The 13,014-nt window shown below is 39.1% G+C and overlaps 1 protein-coding gene across 1 annotated transcript; it reads left to right on the top strand.

The window, feature by feature from the left end:
• The first annotated feature begins 9,021 nt into the window (after positions 1–9,021).
• Positions 9,022–11,529, top strand: hoxd12a (homeobox D12a). The gene is made up of 2 exons (XM_075478705.1): positions 9,022–9,580; positions 10,112–11,529. The coding sequence occupies exons 1-2, from the start codon at positions 9,022–9,024 to the stop codon at positions 10,348–10,350; spliced, it is 798 nt and encodes a 265-aa protein (XP_075334820.1). The 3' UTR covers positions 10,351–11,529.
• Positions 11,530–13,014: the final 1,485 nt, after the last annotated feature.

The raw sequence follows: 13,014 nt of genomic DNA, 5'->3' as shown, positions 1-13,014 counted from the left end.
TATTTTGTTGTTTTTTTTTTGGGGGGGGGGCAAAAAAAGAGCAAGCAATGAAATTTGTACAAAAATCTAAATCAAATAAATGAATGCTATATTATCCCATTTTTTTCCCTTTCTTTTTTTTTCTAAATAGAATCAACACAACATTTAATTCAGCCAAGACACTGATATGCATTGTTCTCGTCGAGCTTTGGGAATTTACACCAGATATAATTAGACGATTTGCATATGTAGTCGATTAATTGTGCGGCTGATTAATCTTTTTCACAAACCCTGTTTAAGAAAAAAAGAAAAGAAAAAAGGAATAGATAAAAGGTTGAGAGGGAGCCGTAAAATGTAAAAACATTTCAATTTTCAAATGAAAAACATGATAGAAAATGACACGTAACACAATATATCGTGTAAGTAAGTTCAAACTTTTCCTCGTGTAGAAACATCAAATGGATATAGTCTCATCTTATGAAAGCCTTTCACTGCTAAAACTTTATATTCTGGTAACTGTTTTTTCTGCCTTTTCTATTTAGCTTTTTTCTTTGCTTGCCCTCCGAAACACTTGTTTCACTTGTCACTGAGTGGTTTGTTTCAATGATGGAACACATGAAGTATGTTCTCAAGCTCATGTGCGAACACACTGTTCTCTTATCAGAACAGTGCAGTATTGTTCTTTATATTGTTTGGTTAATAGGTCTTTAGATTAATGAGTTTCTTCACCAGTATTCAGAGTGAATTCGATCTCATGGTTATTGAAATAATCCAATCTTTATTGGTAGACTCTTCCTCCTAACTCCTCTGCTGCATCTTCTTTAAGAGGAAGTCTTTCATGTGGACTTGAAGTGGTTCTCAAGCTGTTCTCCAGAGGCTAATTCATGCTACAGATGCTCCTGAGTGTAAACACATGCGTGTGCTGGGAGTACAGAGATATAAGTAAGTTTTGAAGGGACCAACCTTGAGTTTGACAGCACTTTTTCTTTCTTTTGGTTCCTTCCTTCCTTCCTTCCTTCCTTCCTTCCTTCCTTCCTTCCTTCCTTCCTTCCTTCCTTCCTTCCTTCCTTCCTTCCTTCCTTCCTTCCTTCCGTCCCTCCTTCCTTCACAGATATTTTCCTTCACAGTTTTGTCACGTGGAGGCACCATGTGTAAACTTTTCAATTAAATCTTCACAAAATCCTGCTTTAATCTTTGGTTAATAGACAATGAATGTGAAAACATAAAATTGTCATGGTTTTTTAACTGTCAATGGTCTTTCATTTGGATAGTGGAGTTGTCACTTATTGCTATTAAATTAACTGGGAAACTAGATGGTTATTGACAACGTTTTAACTGATTTGAAAATGGACCAGGTCTGATAATACTTTTTAAAAAATGTTCCTTCTTGAACATGCAATAAAGAGCCTTCATGGACACAGGAGACAACTGCAGGCTAGATTTTACTGTTGGGTACAAAGAATGAGGAATAGTCAAACATGTTATCTAACTTTGTTAAGTTATGAAACAACAACATGCTTTAATCAACATAAATGAGAACTGAAGGTTGTAATACTAAAGAAGTCAAGAAATAAGAAAATAAAGACAGTTGACTTCAAAGTGGCGATAGTATCCGCAGGAAGAAGAGAAAACCCTGATCTAACTGCGTGGCTTGTTTAGTAGCCTCCGAGTAGCAATGCAAGGGCAACAGCAAGCAACAAAAGCACAGACTGGCAACAGTTTTTGAATATTCAGCATGTATTAGTCAGCAGTGAGACAAAGGTGAAAAATAATATCGCAGGGCCCCAAATTCAAAAGTTTAAACTGAAACTGAGTAGCAGAGCCGTCACATAGTGATTTGATTAAATCACCAGCATATAAGTTTGGCTTGCTGGGCCTGCTGTGAATGAGATGCAATGCCTCATGAAGAAAGCATTACCTTTTTCAGTGTGGAGTCCTTGCTAAATGAATGTTGTTATCAGCGTGTGATGAAAAATGAAATAAATAAACAGATAAAAATAAAAAACAACAGAAAATCCAGATCCAGGCCAAAAGGACGGAGCTCAGATTGATAGAAAATTGTAATTGCAGTAGGTTTGGATGTGAGTTAAACTTATACAACCATATTTATTGGACTTGGTATACTCTAGTGGTCAATAGATGAACTGCAACCCATGCCGCTTGTCTCATGTCACTTAAGAAACTTCTGCTGTGCTCCCTGACAGGTGGATCTTAACTCTCAAAACCAACAGTAACCTGATAGTTATGCCTTTACTCACCCCCTTGACTGTCATGCTTCAGTTTCAACCTCTGTGTTTAGACTTAGGTTTTATTAAAGCTGAGCTCCTTGTGATTGTGAGTTTGTCTCGCTGAAGAAGTCAGTCACTATATTGGCTCTCTTTCTGGCATTCAGTCCTGTTGCTTTCTGATAATGCGAGAGTTAAAACTGTACTAACAACTAAACATTTCGAAGTTCCAAAGCAGGCCTTACATATTGTACAATTACGGTTCGCACTTAAATGTACCTCTGCATTTCAATGTGCGAGATAAACAGTTAATGTGGTTTAGAGCTAGAAAAAGACCAGTCAAGGCAGAGCAAAGCAGCGGCCTAATTGCAACATCTAATATTGGTTCTTACCCCTTTGCAGCAGAGTTTTGACCCTGCATGAATTTCAGTGTGTTTTCACTGGCAGTTTTGAATATGACTATGAACTTTAGGCAGGGTGAATTAAACCTGTTATGCAATGATTTTTGAGGTTTCAAATGTCATGTAAGGTAGAAAGAGAGAAGAATCAATTGTTTTGTACATTTCATCTCGCTTACTTGCTTACAACTTGCCAAATGGAATGTGACGTTTAGCTTTTTTTTCCCCCAGTCTGATAAAACTCCATTGATGAAGTGGGAGAGAAGTGACACTGACATCAGATTGGTTAAGAAATCCATCACAGTGACCATCTGCTTTACCACAATGTGTTTATGCCATTTTTCCTAGAGCAGATTGATCCCCTCACTCCAAGAATTTTACTTAAATCAGCTGAAGAAGGGTCTTTACTCTCCTCAAAACCTCCACATAGAGCATCTCTGTTTGCAAAAGTAGATGGTAGTATCCCTTAAATATTGGCAGTTACGACAACAGAGAAGCAGATGTATCACCTGTAGCTCCAAAATGGAAAAATGTGCACGTCATACTAAGTTGAAAATGGTCATATCGGTCAATGTGTGTGTCTGGTAAGTTTTTCTCATATTTGACAAGGCACACTATATTGACTGTATGGTTTTAGTAATGGGCGGAGAGATCCCGGTGAAGCTATTGAGTGGTTTACATGTATTGTCATAAAACCAGCAAAAACGGCACGTGATGCAAGATGTTATGTTTTCTTATTTGGTTATTCGGTGTGCATTGTGCAAGTTTTCATTTCTATAAATAGAAAGGACCTATGGAATAAAACTTGCATAGAAATCAGTCCGAGACTGAGTCTTAACTGCTAGTCTCTTTGTGTTTTTATGCAACAGAACCTCTGTGTAATATTACTTAGATTTCAAACGAGTCAAGACATCTCACTTCACAATTTGACTCGACAATCAAAAAATGGTACCGTAAAGACTATATTGAAAGCATAAAATGGAAACTCAATACCACAAAAGTGAACACCTGTGTGATTTCCCACTGTAACTGCATGAAAGTGGAATGATTAGTTGTGACCACCAGAACTTTTGTTGAAGTTTCAGACTATTTAAAAGTCTGCATCATGACTCCATCGAGAAGAATTTTCAAAAGCACCGAGAAAATGAAAAGGATTACAAAGATGGAAAAAGAGGAGGATCGACGACTGACTTAAATCAGTCAGTTACAGTGAGCCATAGAACCACTGACAGCCACAGTGGCTGTCCCTGTGAAATGGTACAATTTCGCCCTGAGAATCTGTTGGATGAGTGCTAAAGACTTGATGCAGACATTAAACGTGGAAATCAGAAGTTTGTGCAACAGAATGAAGATACATAACATAACCTCAACCTCCATGGGCGGTGCTGAAGTTAGGGTTGGTTGTTCTTCAGCACAAAACTGTACAAAATAAAGTTTGCTGCAGAACGTGACTACAAGGAGAAATGAGACCAAGATAAACTTGTTTTGACTCGCAGTGAATGCATAGAGCCAGCAACGAAGCTCAGAGGTGGGCGTGTGATAATATAAGGTTATGTGAGTGCAATAGGTGTTTGTGAGGTCAGTTATATGGCACAATAAACGCCTGTGAATATATCAGCACCGGCTGACAGGATGACTCACAGTCTCCAGGAGCTTGGCAGAGGTGGAATATTCCTACATGATAGCAATTCAAAGCAAAAATCACTCGAGTTTCTAAAAGAGAAATGTAAAAACAATGGCAGTTGTTGCCTGACTTGTATCGTTTCACTATTAGTCCTCTCTAAAAAAAAATAAAAAAAATAAATCATTAAACATTGATATTCTCTCACGAGTCTGTTCCATGTGGTGAAAGTATCAAAAAGTGAATACATTGCAAATAAAGGTGTGACTTTTGTTCCACTCAACTCCCTCTGTTTTTGGTCAATTCTAAACCTTTCATGCTTGATCTTACAATACACAAGAACAAACGCCTCACCGTTGAAGCTCAAAGTAACGCAGTTATTGAGAACTAATAGAATTTGGCATCATATAAGTGTGTTCTCCGGTTTGCTGTAGACCGTATTTATTTATTTGCTGTGGTTAGTTTTTAAGTTTTCATCCACGGAATAAAGACATACTTTGGACTGAAACATTGAGACTGCACCTTTAATTATTATACTTCTGTTAAAACTGTCTATGCAAGAGTAAAAGCTTGACTTACTTTGAGCGTCATCAGAAATGCTTCTGATAAAGATGAGCCACTTTGTGTAAAGAGTTTCTGTTATGCCACTTTGATAAATATGCTTTGCCAAAGAAATGTCGCCTCTGTGTTCTCTTTCCTTAAAAGAGGGCGCCATCTAGTGGCTACTTCTTGTGAATGCAGACAACCTGAGCGGTAATTATCACCCTGTCCAAGCACGTTTAAAAACCACAGTGTTTGTTGTCAGGCTTAGATCACGGTCATGACAAACTGCGAGTTTTTTGTTACTATTATTATTATTATTATTATTATTATTATTATTATTATTACCATTATTATTTTATTTCTTTTAAAAACGTTTCAACTCTTTGAGGCTGACGTGTGCTTTTAGGATATCAGTGATGTGAAACATTCTAGTTATTATCATTGAACACATGGGAATATAGAGCCCAAATTGATTTTTTTTTTTTTTTTTAATAAAACGCGTATTGGTGTTAATTGTTTTTTCTAAAAAAAAGAAAAGGCAACAGTGTTGGACTGTTGGACAACTTTCTTTTTAAAAAGTGAGCTATTTCCCCCCCTCTTTGTGTGTGCCTCTCAGGGATAGGAAAAAGGTGATTTCTAATTCTCACACTAACAACAGTAATTGCTCTGAATGCAGTATACAACAGTACTTTGCTCTTAGCCTACTTATTGGCTCTATGTACTAAGAACTAACGAGTACTTTCTAGAGTTTTTTCTTGTGTAACCAAATAAATCATTTTATTTTATTTTATTTCATTTATTATCCCTTGACCCCCCCCCCCACCACCACCACCCCCCTCTTGTTCATTGCTCTCTTTAGTTTTTACACTCGTCGCGTGTGTAAAAAGTTTGAACTCAGCATCAACACAACATTTTGAAAGCTTGACCTTTTTTGAGCTGCCTGATAATGTTTTCAACTAAAACCAGAACTCCACCACAGTGACAGTGACGTCCTGTCGTCATTTACATCATGAGTGAAATTATATAACTCGCATCGTAAATGGTCCTAATCTGTAACGAAGAAACTACTTCTTCTTTACGCTCAAGTTGCAGCTCATCTTTAATCGGAAAATCTCACGTACAAGCCATGTGATATGTGTTTATTATGTCTCATAGGCTGCATATTTTTGTTGAATTGATTAGGGTTCAGTCAGTGGATTCGTTAACTTGTCGGATTAACTGAGTCAAACAACTTTTATTCTGCGCTTTCAAACATTTCTGGTAAATGGAAGCAGTCAGATTTCACGAGGTAAGTTGTTTGGGGATGAATGACACACTATGTCTGGCTGATATATAAGCCATTCATTGTTGACACACAGGTGTGTTCTCTGTTGGCAGCAAAATCTTCTCTTGCGTTTTGGATAATTCCGTTTAAAGGCGCAATAAAGTTTGAGATGTTCTCACATGGACAGGATTCCTTCCCCTCGTGAAAAAACAAATCCTAAGTCTTTGCCGTTGAGACACTTTACACGAAGAGAAGGAAAATGTGTTGCAAGTTTATCCTCTCTGCGAGTTGAAATGAAATTCATATAAACGATCAAAAAAAAAAAAAAAAAAAAAAAGGAATAAAAACTGTCCAAATACTGTCGAGAATGCAGCCCTCGGAATTTCAAGGTAGCATTTCTCAGCTCAGAGAACTTGAACGAGGAAAGCAGCAAGTTTATTACCAAGGACAAAAGACGGCGAATGGCTTCCTTCAAAGGGCGTGGAAATCTGGCAGACTGGGACTCCTCAATTTGGCTCCTGACACCCTAAAAGTGAAGGACGAAGAGCAGTAAATGACAATAAAACGTTTCCTAATTTTGTATTTGTGGGAGCATTTGTGCTTTTGTGAAAGGAAGCTGCGGCTTTTAAGCTCAAGTTGAACGAGCAAAGCGTTCAACGCCCCAAAGAAATTCGAATATAAACGTACGACAGAATGTAAAGGTGAAATAATCACTGACTGCGAGCAATGGTGTGTCCATTTGACCTCCATATCTCTGACACTGTTTAGGATAAACCTGCTTTTTCTTCGTAATACTTTTAGCATATTGATGCTGATTAAAATGAATATTTTTAGTCATCAAGCCATATTTTCCTCCCAGGAACCAGTGACTTTTAGTTTCATTTACTCATATAAAGCCATTCTATGAATGCATTTTTATGTGAGTTCTCATCTATTTCTTTTACTATTTTGCTCTTTCTCGTTTCCTTAAATTGTTTTAGTCTTAACGTCTCAGCAGCTGGCAAACACTGAGAACACCTCATACCAACATAAACCTTCCGACAGCCCAAAGGCTCAAAAAGGTAAAAGCAGCTTTTCATCAAAGCGACCAAAGAGCAGAACAAATGAATAACTAAAAAGACTATCACATCTTTACTTCATGAGGGATCACTCTATGGATTCAGCTGATTTCAGTTGACCTGCAAAAGTCTTAATTTTTCAAACTGAGACATTAACTGCTGCCATTTACAATTTTAGCTTGGATCCTTTTCTCGTCTCCACGGTATGAGGTGTGATTAGATTATTGTTTTTGGACGATTTCTAACTTCCTTAAACACACTTCTATGTGACACGTGCCTCTAGGTTGTGTTCGGCTCGTTTTTGTGTCATATGGTTTCTTATAATCCAGTTACGTACAAAAAAATATATATATATATATATATGAGCAGGACAGCAAATTCGAATCTCGAAAATTAAAAAAGAAATTGTTCGTTTGACTGCGACGACGAAGAAACGAGAATGGTCGTCAGAGAGCACTGATGGTATGGCACAATGAGGGCTGTGTGTAAACATGTACCGCCACCTAATGTGTTAATGTCATAAGGATGAGGATGTCATGAGAAAAAAAACATTTCACTTCTGATTTTTACCATCTCGGGGTCATGCCAAACACCTCCGGCCCTTCTCCTTGGATTAGATACGCAATCCTGTTTGACCACGAGCATCGTTTAATCCTTGAAGATTTGTGCTACAGATTCATTTTCCTGTCTGAAGTTCTCGGTTAGGTTTAAGATCACTAAAAAGTAAAAAGAAACGCAGTGCTTGGATTAGTTATGCAGCACAAAAACAAGAATTGTTCCGTTGGAACTGCAGGGAAATGTCAAATAAAGCCAGAGAAAACAACCCATCTGCTTTAGCGTCTTCAAAGAAATGATGGGGGCATTACAGGAGCATTAAGTTAACGGCTGAAAAACACAGCCATCATCATGGTCTCTCTGTAAGCAATCTGTCGCATTATGCCCTTTCTTTGTACAGTAGGGGTGCCATGCAGAGGCATTTATAGACAGATGACGGTTCTAATGCTTTCCATTCTGCACTCCGGAAAACATCAACGTTTCTTCTCACAATATCATCTGAGACTGACGCAGCAGGTTAAAAGGTACGTTTGCAGAGGCTGCGGGTGGTACATTTTCAAACTGGGTCAAGGCTGCTTGTTTAGGCCTATAGTTTTGACCACGTTATCATGAGTATTTGAGTGGAAACATGAAGGGGAAAATAAACAGATTCACACACAAGCCTGCCTTAAATCTACGGAAGTTCTATGCAGATGTTTTCATTACAGTTTTGTGATTTCTATGTTTCCTTTTTCCAATGTAATAAATAAAAACCATACGTTTGAGTCTGACCATAGTGGAAGCAGCAGCTACAGGGCTTTATAGTCCTAATGATACCTATGTGCTGCTCTGAATCTTTTCTGTGAGTGGCTGGTATTGTATTGTGGTGCCTGTAGCCTATATAAGGGGGATTTATATATATATATATATATATATATATATTTCATATATATTTCAAATGAAAGTATTTAATTCAATTTGTTGCCATGAATGGTTCCCCCCGGATCTCCTGTGTTGCATTCAAGGTCCTGCTTTTAGCCTTTGGTCAGTACACAGAGTCACCTTGATCACGCGGTAGCTACAGTGGTAGTTATTCTAAAATAAAATCCGTGATATCAGGTAATAGCTCATAACAAAACAGTGTCAAACATCTTTAGATATTTCTCATCATTACAGCTCCGGAACATAAACAGTTGGTCGCGCTAATTTCTCCTCCAGCCGTCTAATACCAAAATATTACCTCATGGAGTATTTTTGCTTTGCAGTATTGGAAGCAAGGGTGGGGCGGACAACATATTTTGCATATCACGTGACCGTGTATTAACAAATCAACAATTACCTTCCCTTTATTCTTCAGGAGTTGCTAAAAGGCTTGCAAGAAACGTTTGAGGAAAGCTCCATGGAAATGTGTGAGCGGAATCCTTTAAATCCTGGCTATGTTGGGTCTCTGTTGAATTTTGCTCCCCCAGAGTCGCTGTATTTCTCTAACTTGCGCGGCAATGGAGCACACATACCCGGGCTGCATCAGCTCCCATATAACAGAAGAGACGTGTGCACCCTCCCGTGGACTTCCTCAAGTTCGTGCGTATCTGGGCCATCAGCACCACCGACACACGCCCGCGCATTTGGTGGCTACTGTCCGCCGTTTCTGTCCAACTCGGTTTCTGTAAATGCCAACTCCTCCGGCGGCCACGTCAAGACGCATTTGGAGGAATCTGCTGCTCGATGCTTCCAGGACACGAGCCACAAGACAGCGGAGTCTGGCAGGCAAGATGAAGTTTACGTCTCGGAACACGGGGTCCGTGGTTACTCGGAACTGGACAACGGGTCTCACGGGTCTGCGGCACAACTTGATCCGGACTCAGCAGCTTCTGTAAATGTAAGCAGAACCAAACAGGAGCACAATCCCACTGAGACATCATCAAGTAACGCGTGTTCCAGGACGACTTTTGGACAGGGTTAAGTATTTTCTTTTTACAAACAAGACTCGTTGTATGATCTCTGTAATTGTATAATGTAATTTCCACAGTTTGCAGTTGTTGTGATTAAACAAAAATCATGATGCCACAATTGAGACTGTAGCCTATCTGTGTTTCTTAATAGTTGATTTATTCTATGGTATGACAACACTGACCTCTTATTACATCACTGGGCCTATAGAAGTGAATGCTGTTGTAGGAATTACACTCAAACCTGAAATCCCTTTAAGTTGTTGTTTGGTGTTATAAAGTTCACGTGACTGTAATGATTTATTATTTTTCATATTCTCTCTATCTTAATTCTATATGTCCTTGCTTAGACTAGTCTATGTAGAAATCAGTATCCTCTTAGCATTTTTATAAATGTATACGTATGTGCACCTATACTGCTACTTCGTTACGGTGTTGTAAGATAAAAGTTCACGTCATATTTTCCTCCTCAAGTTTAATTCTTTTTTTTCTTCTGAAGCTGTGTTAAAGTATACAACTTGTTACCTCTCCCCCCGCCAGGTGCCCCGTGGTGCTCGTCCCAAGTGAAAACAAGAAGGAAGAGGAAGCCTTACTCGAAGCCTCAGCTAGCTGAACTTGAGAATGAATTTCTGCTGAATGAATTTATCAACCGACAGAAACGCAAAGAACTGTCAGACAGACTCGACCTGAGCGACCAGCAAGTGAAGATATGGTTTCAGAACCGGAGGATGAAGAAGAAACGGCTAATGATGCGCGAACAAGCTTTCTCTGCATACTGATGACCTTTGGACTTGATCCTGACCAGCAGTGCATCGATACCAGAACTGCCTGTGCAGCAAGATGCGTCCACTCTGTCTCCCGGAAATGTCTCCGTGTGTTGTTAAATTGTTTTCTCAATCACGTTGCTTTATAGCAAGAGTTTAAAAAAAACTTTAAAAAAAACGTCTGAATTAAGCTGAGAGGCATTTCTTTTTTTTTTTTTACTGTAAGAGAGCAGCATTTATGAACCGTACCGGAGGCGCTTGGAGGTGGCTGGGGTGGACTGCTGCAGTACAAAGCGCACAATTGTCACACCATAGACCGGATGTCTCATCTACACTCTCGTCTGCGGTTTGGCTTAGGCAACAAAAGCACTTTGGTAAAGCTTAGGAAGAGATTGTATGAAAAGAGCGTTTTGGGTCAGATGTGAAGATTCGCCTCGCGCGATAAAAAAAAAATTGGGTCAGAGTGTTATGCTGTCACAGAAAATGTAAGAAATGTTTGTTGAAAAAAAAAAGTAGGAAGAGAAAAGAAAAGAAAAGAAATTTGCCTCGCAGATTAGTATACAGTGCAGGTCACTTTAGATTAAAGAGTCTCCTGTTGGCCCATACAGCAGTGGATGAAAATTACTCTCCGGTTTTTTTTCCCCATCTAAAACAAAATGTGAGGCCTCGTTTTAACTGGAATGTGAATCCGCAGGCTTTGTTTTATTTGTCTTATGTGCCGCTCACGTAGCCTGGGAACTTAACTGTCAAGTTCATGTTTACGGATGGCAAAAGTCCCTCCTGCAAAAAAATATGTTATGCTTGCATGCCCTTCCTAAATGTTTTTGTTGAATTAAATGTCTGATTCTCCCATTTTATTGTGCATCCATTTAGAAAAGCCTTCTTGCGATGCTTATGTTCTGCATGGCCGCACACGGGCTGGACACATCTTTTAATTCTGAAAGGCGTTTTACCTGTAAAGCCAACAAAACCACTCGATGTGAAAAGTTCTGATGGAGAACCTTCAAACTACACGATTTGTGTTATGAATTAGGTGTGATTATGACTCGCCGTCTGTGTTGCCACATAACACAACGAGTTTTTATTGCAGTTTTTCTTCAGATGGTTGCACCACAGTCACCTGTAGATCGGTTTTTATTATTAAACATATTGCAATTATATCTCAATTTGAATTCAACTAATTAAATCGTTTCCGAAAGCATGTTATTGTAAGCAAAATAATGAAAAGACCATCAGTCGTCTTTGTTCGTGGTTTTGTAAAGGACGCAATCTAAAGATGAATGCATCGTTAAATAAAGATCCCTTTGAAGCGACTTGAAGTTCAGTTATTGTGTTTCACGTGAAAGTTTTATAGCTATCTCTAGGCTTTCAACTGAGAGCAAACTTAACCTATAAAGGTTTTTACACTTGCAAAGTTCACAACCAAACCTGCGGTCCCTAACTAGTAGATCAGGACAGATATTTCTTGAAACTACGAGAGGAAAAAACGGCCCATTCCTCTTTCCAACAAATTGCTGCGGTGGTTTTAAAGGAGAAGCAAGGATGGTTTACTTATGAAATATCCACCGTAAGAGAGCCATTTAAAGCGAGGGTTTAACGCGTGCTGAGCGTTGTAACTGAAGATAAACTCCTCGCTGTAACACGCCCGCATGCAACTAGTGCAACTGTTGCTTTTTGCAGACACTTTAATAACATCTCTTAGGACCAAAATCCCCCATTCGCTTTTATATGAAACAACCCTGTTTTTGCTATCCCTCTCATTTTCATCTGCGTAATTCCTTCTCGCTGTGCGTAACACAGCAGCTGCCCTCACACCCACAGCTGGAAGTTCCTCTGGCTGTGACCAAATGTGTCGGGTGTAATTCAAAAGTCATACACGTCTTGAATATCCCTGCGATGCTATGCGCACTTGCCCTGTGTACATTAGAGCTGCTTTTGGTGTGCGCAAACCCAATGGGTCATTTATATTTACAAGAAAATGTAACGCAACCATCAACGGAGCAGTGCGTGGGAGATAACTCGAAGGAGTGGGTATATTAGGGATTTTTCACATTACATGATCACACACGACAGCTCTTGTTTCTAAAAGACTGCAGTCACGTCATGGACGTCAGAGTAACGTTTCAAAGCTTGCAATTTGTAAAGAAAGGTGAGAGAACGGCTTATGTGTCTGTGACTGTTATGATTTGGCTTTTTATAGTTTTTATGTTTTGTTACTGGGACTTAATTCGTCATCTCCAATGTTGCAGACTTCCAAGACTTCCAATGGCCCATTGGTTTTTACTGTATATCTAATCTCAAATGTTGTGGGCCTCGTATCTCGTGCTCCATCTCAACTTTATGCCTTTTCTCAAAGCTTAAATACAACTGCTCCAGTCTTTCACTTTTTGGACGCCGACAGTGATTTTTCTCCGCGTCCCATTTTGTAGTATTTGTTGCTCTGTTGGTTAAATGCCAGACAGCTCATACAGCTCAGGCTGCCCAAAGTAGTGGGGGTGCCAAAACAAAGTTAAGGTCAAGTTAGCAGGCTGCTACTTCCCACAATCTGAGCTCAAATTTACTCCTCCATGGGAATATAGAAATCATTTTCCCTACTGATATTGTTAAAAAGAATACATTAACGATGTTGAAGAAGCGTTTGTCACGTTTGTAGTCTTAAGAATAATCGTCGCTAAACAA

Source organism: Odontesthes bonariensis, chromosome 12 (assembly GCF_027942865.1).
Source record: "Odontesthes bonariensis isolate fOdoBon6 chromosome 12, fOdoBon6.hap1, whole genome shotgun sequence".
NCBI classification, from domain to species: Eukaryota; Metazoa; Chordata; class Actinopteri; order Atheriniformes; family Atherinopsidae; genus Odontesthes; species Odontesthes bonariensis.
The sequence above is the reverse complement of the archived record's forward strand: the minus strand, read 5'-3'. Positions and strand labels throughout refer to the sequence as shown.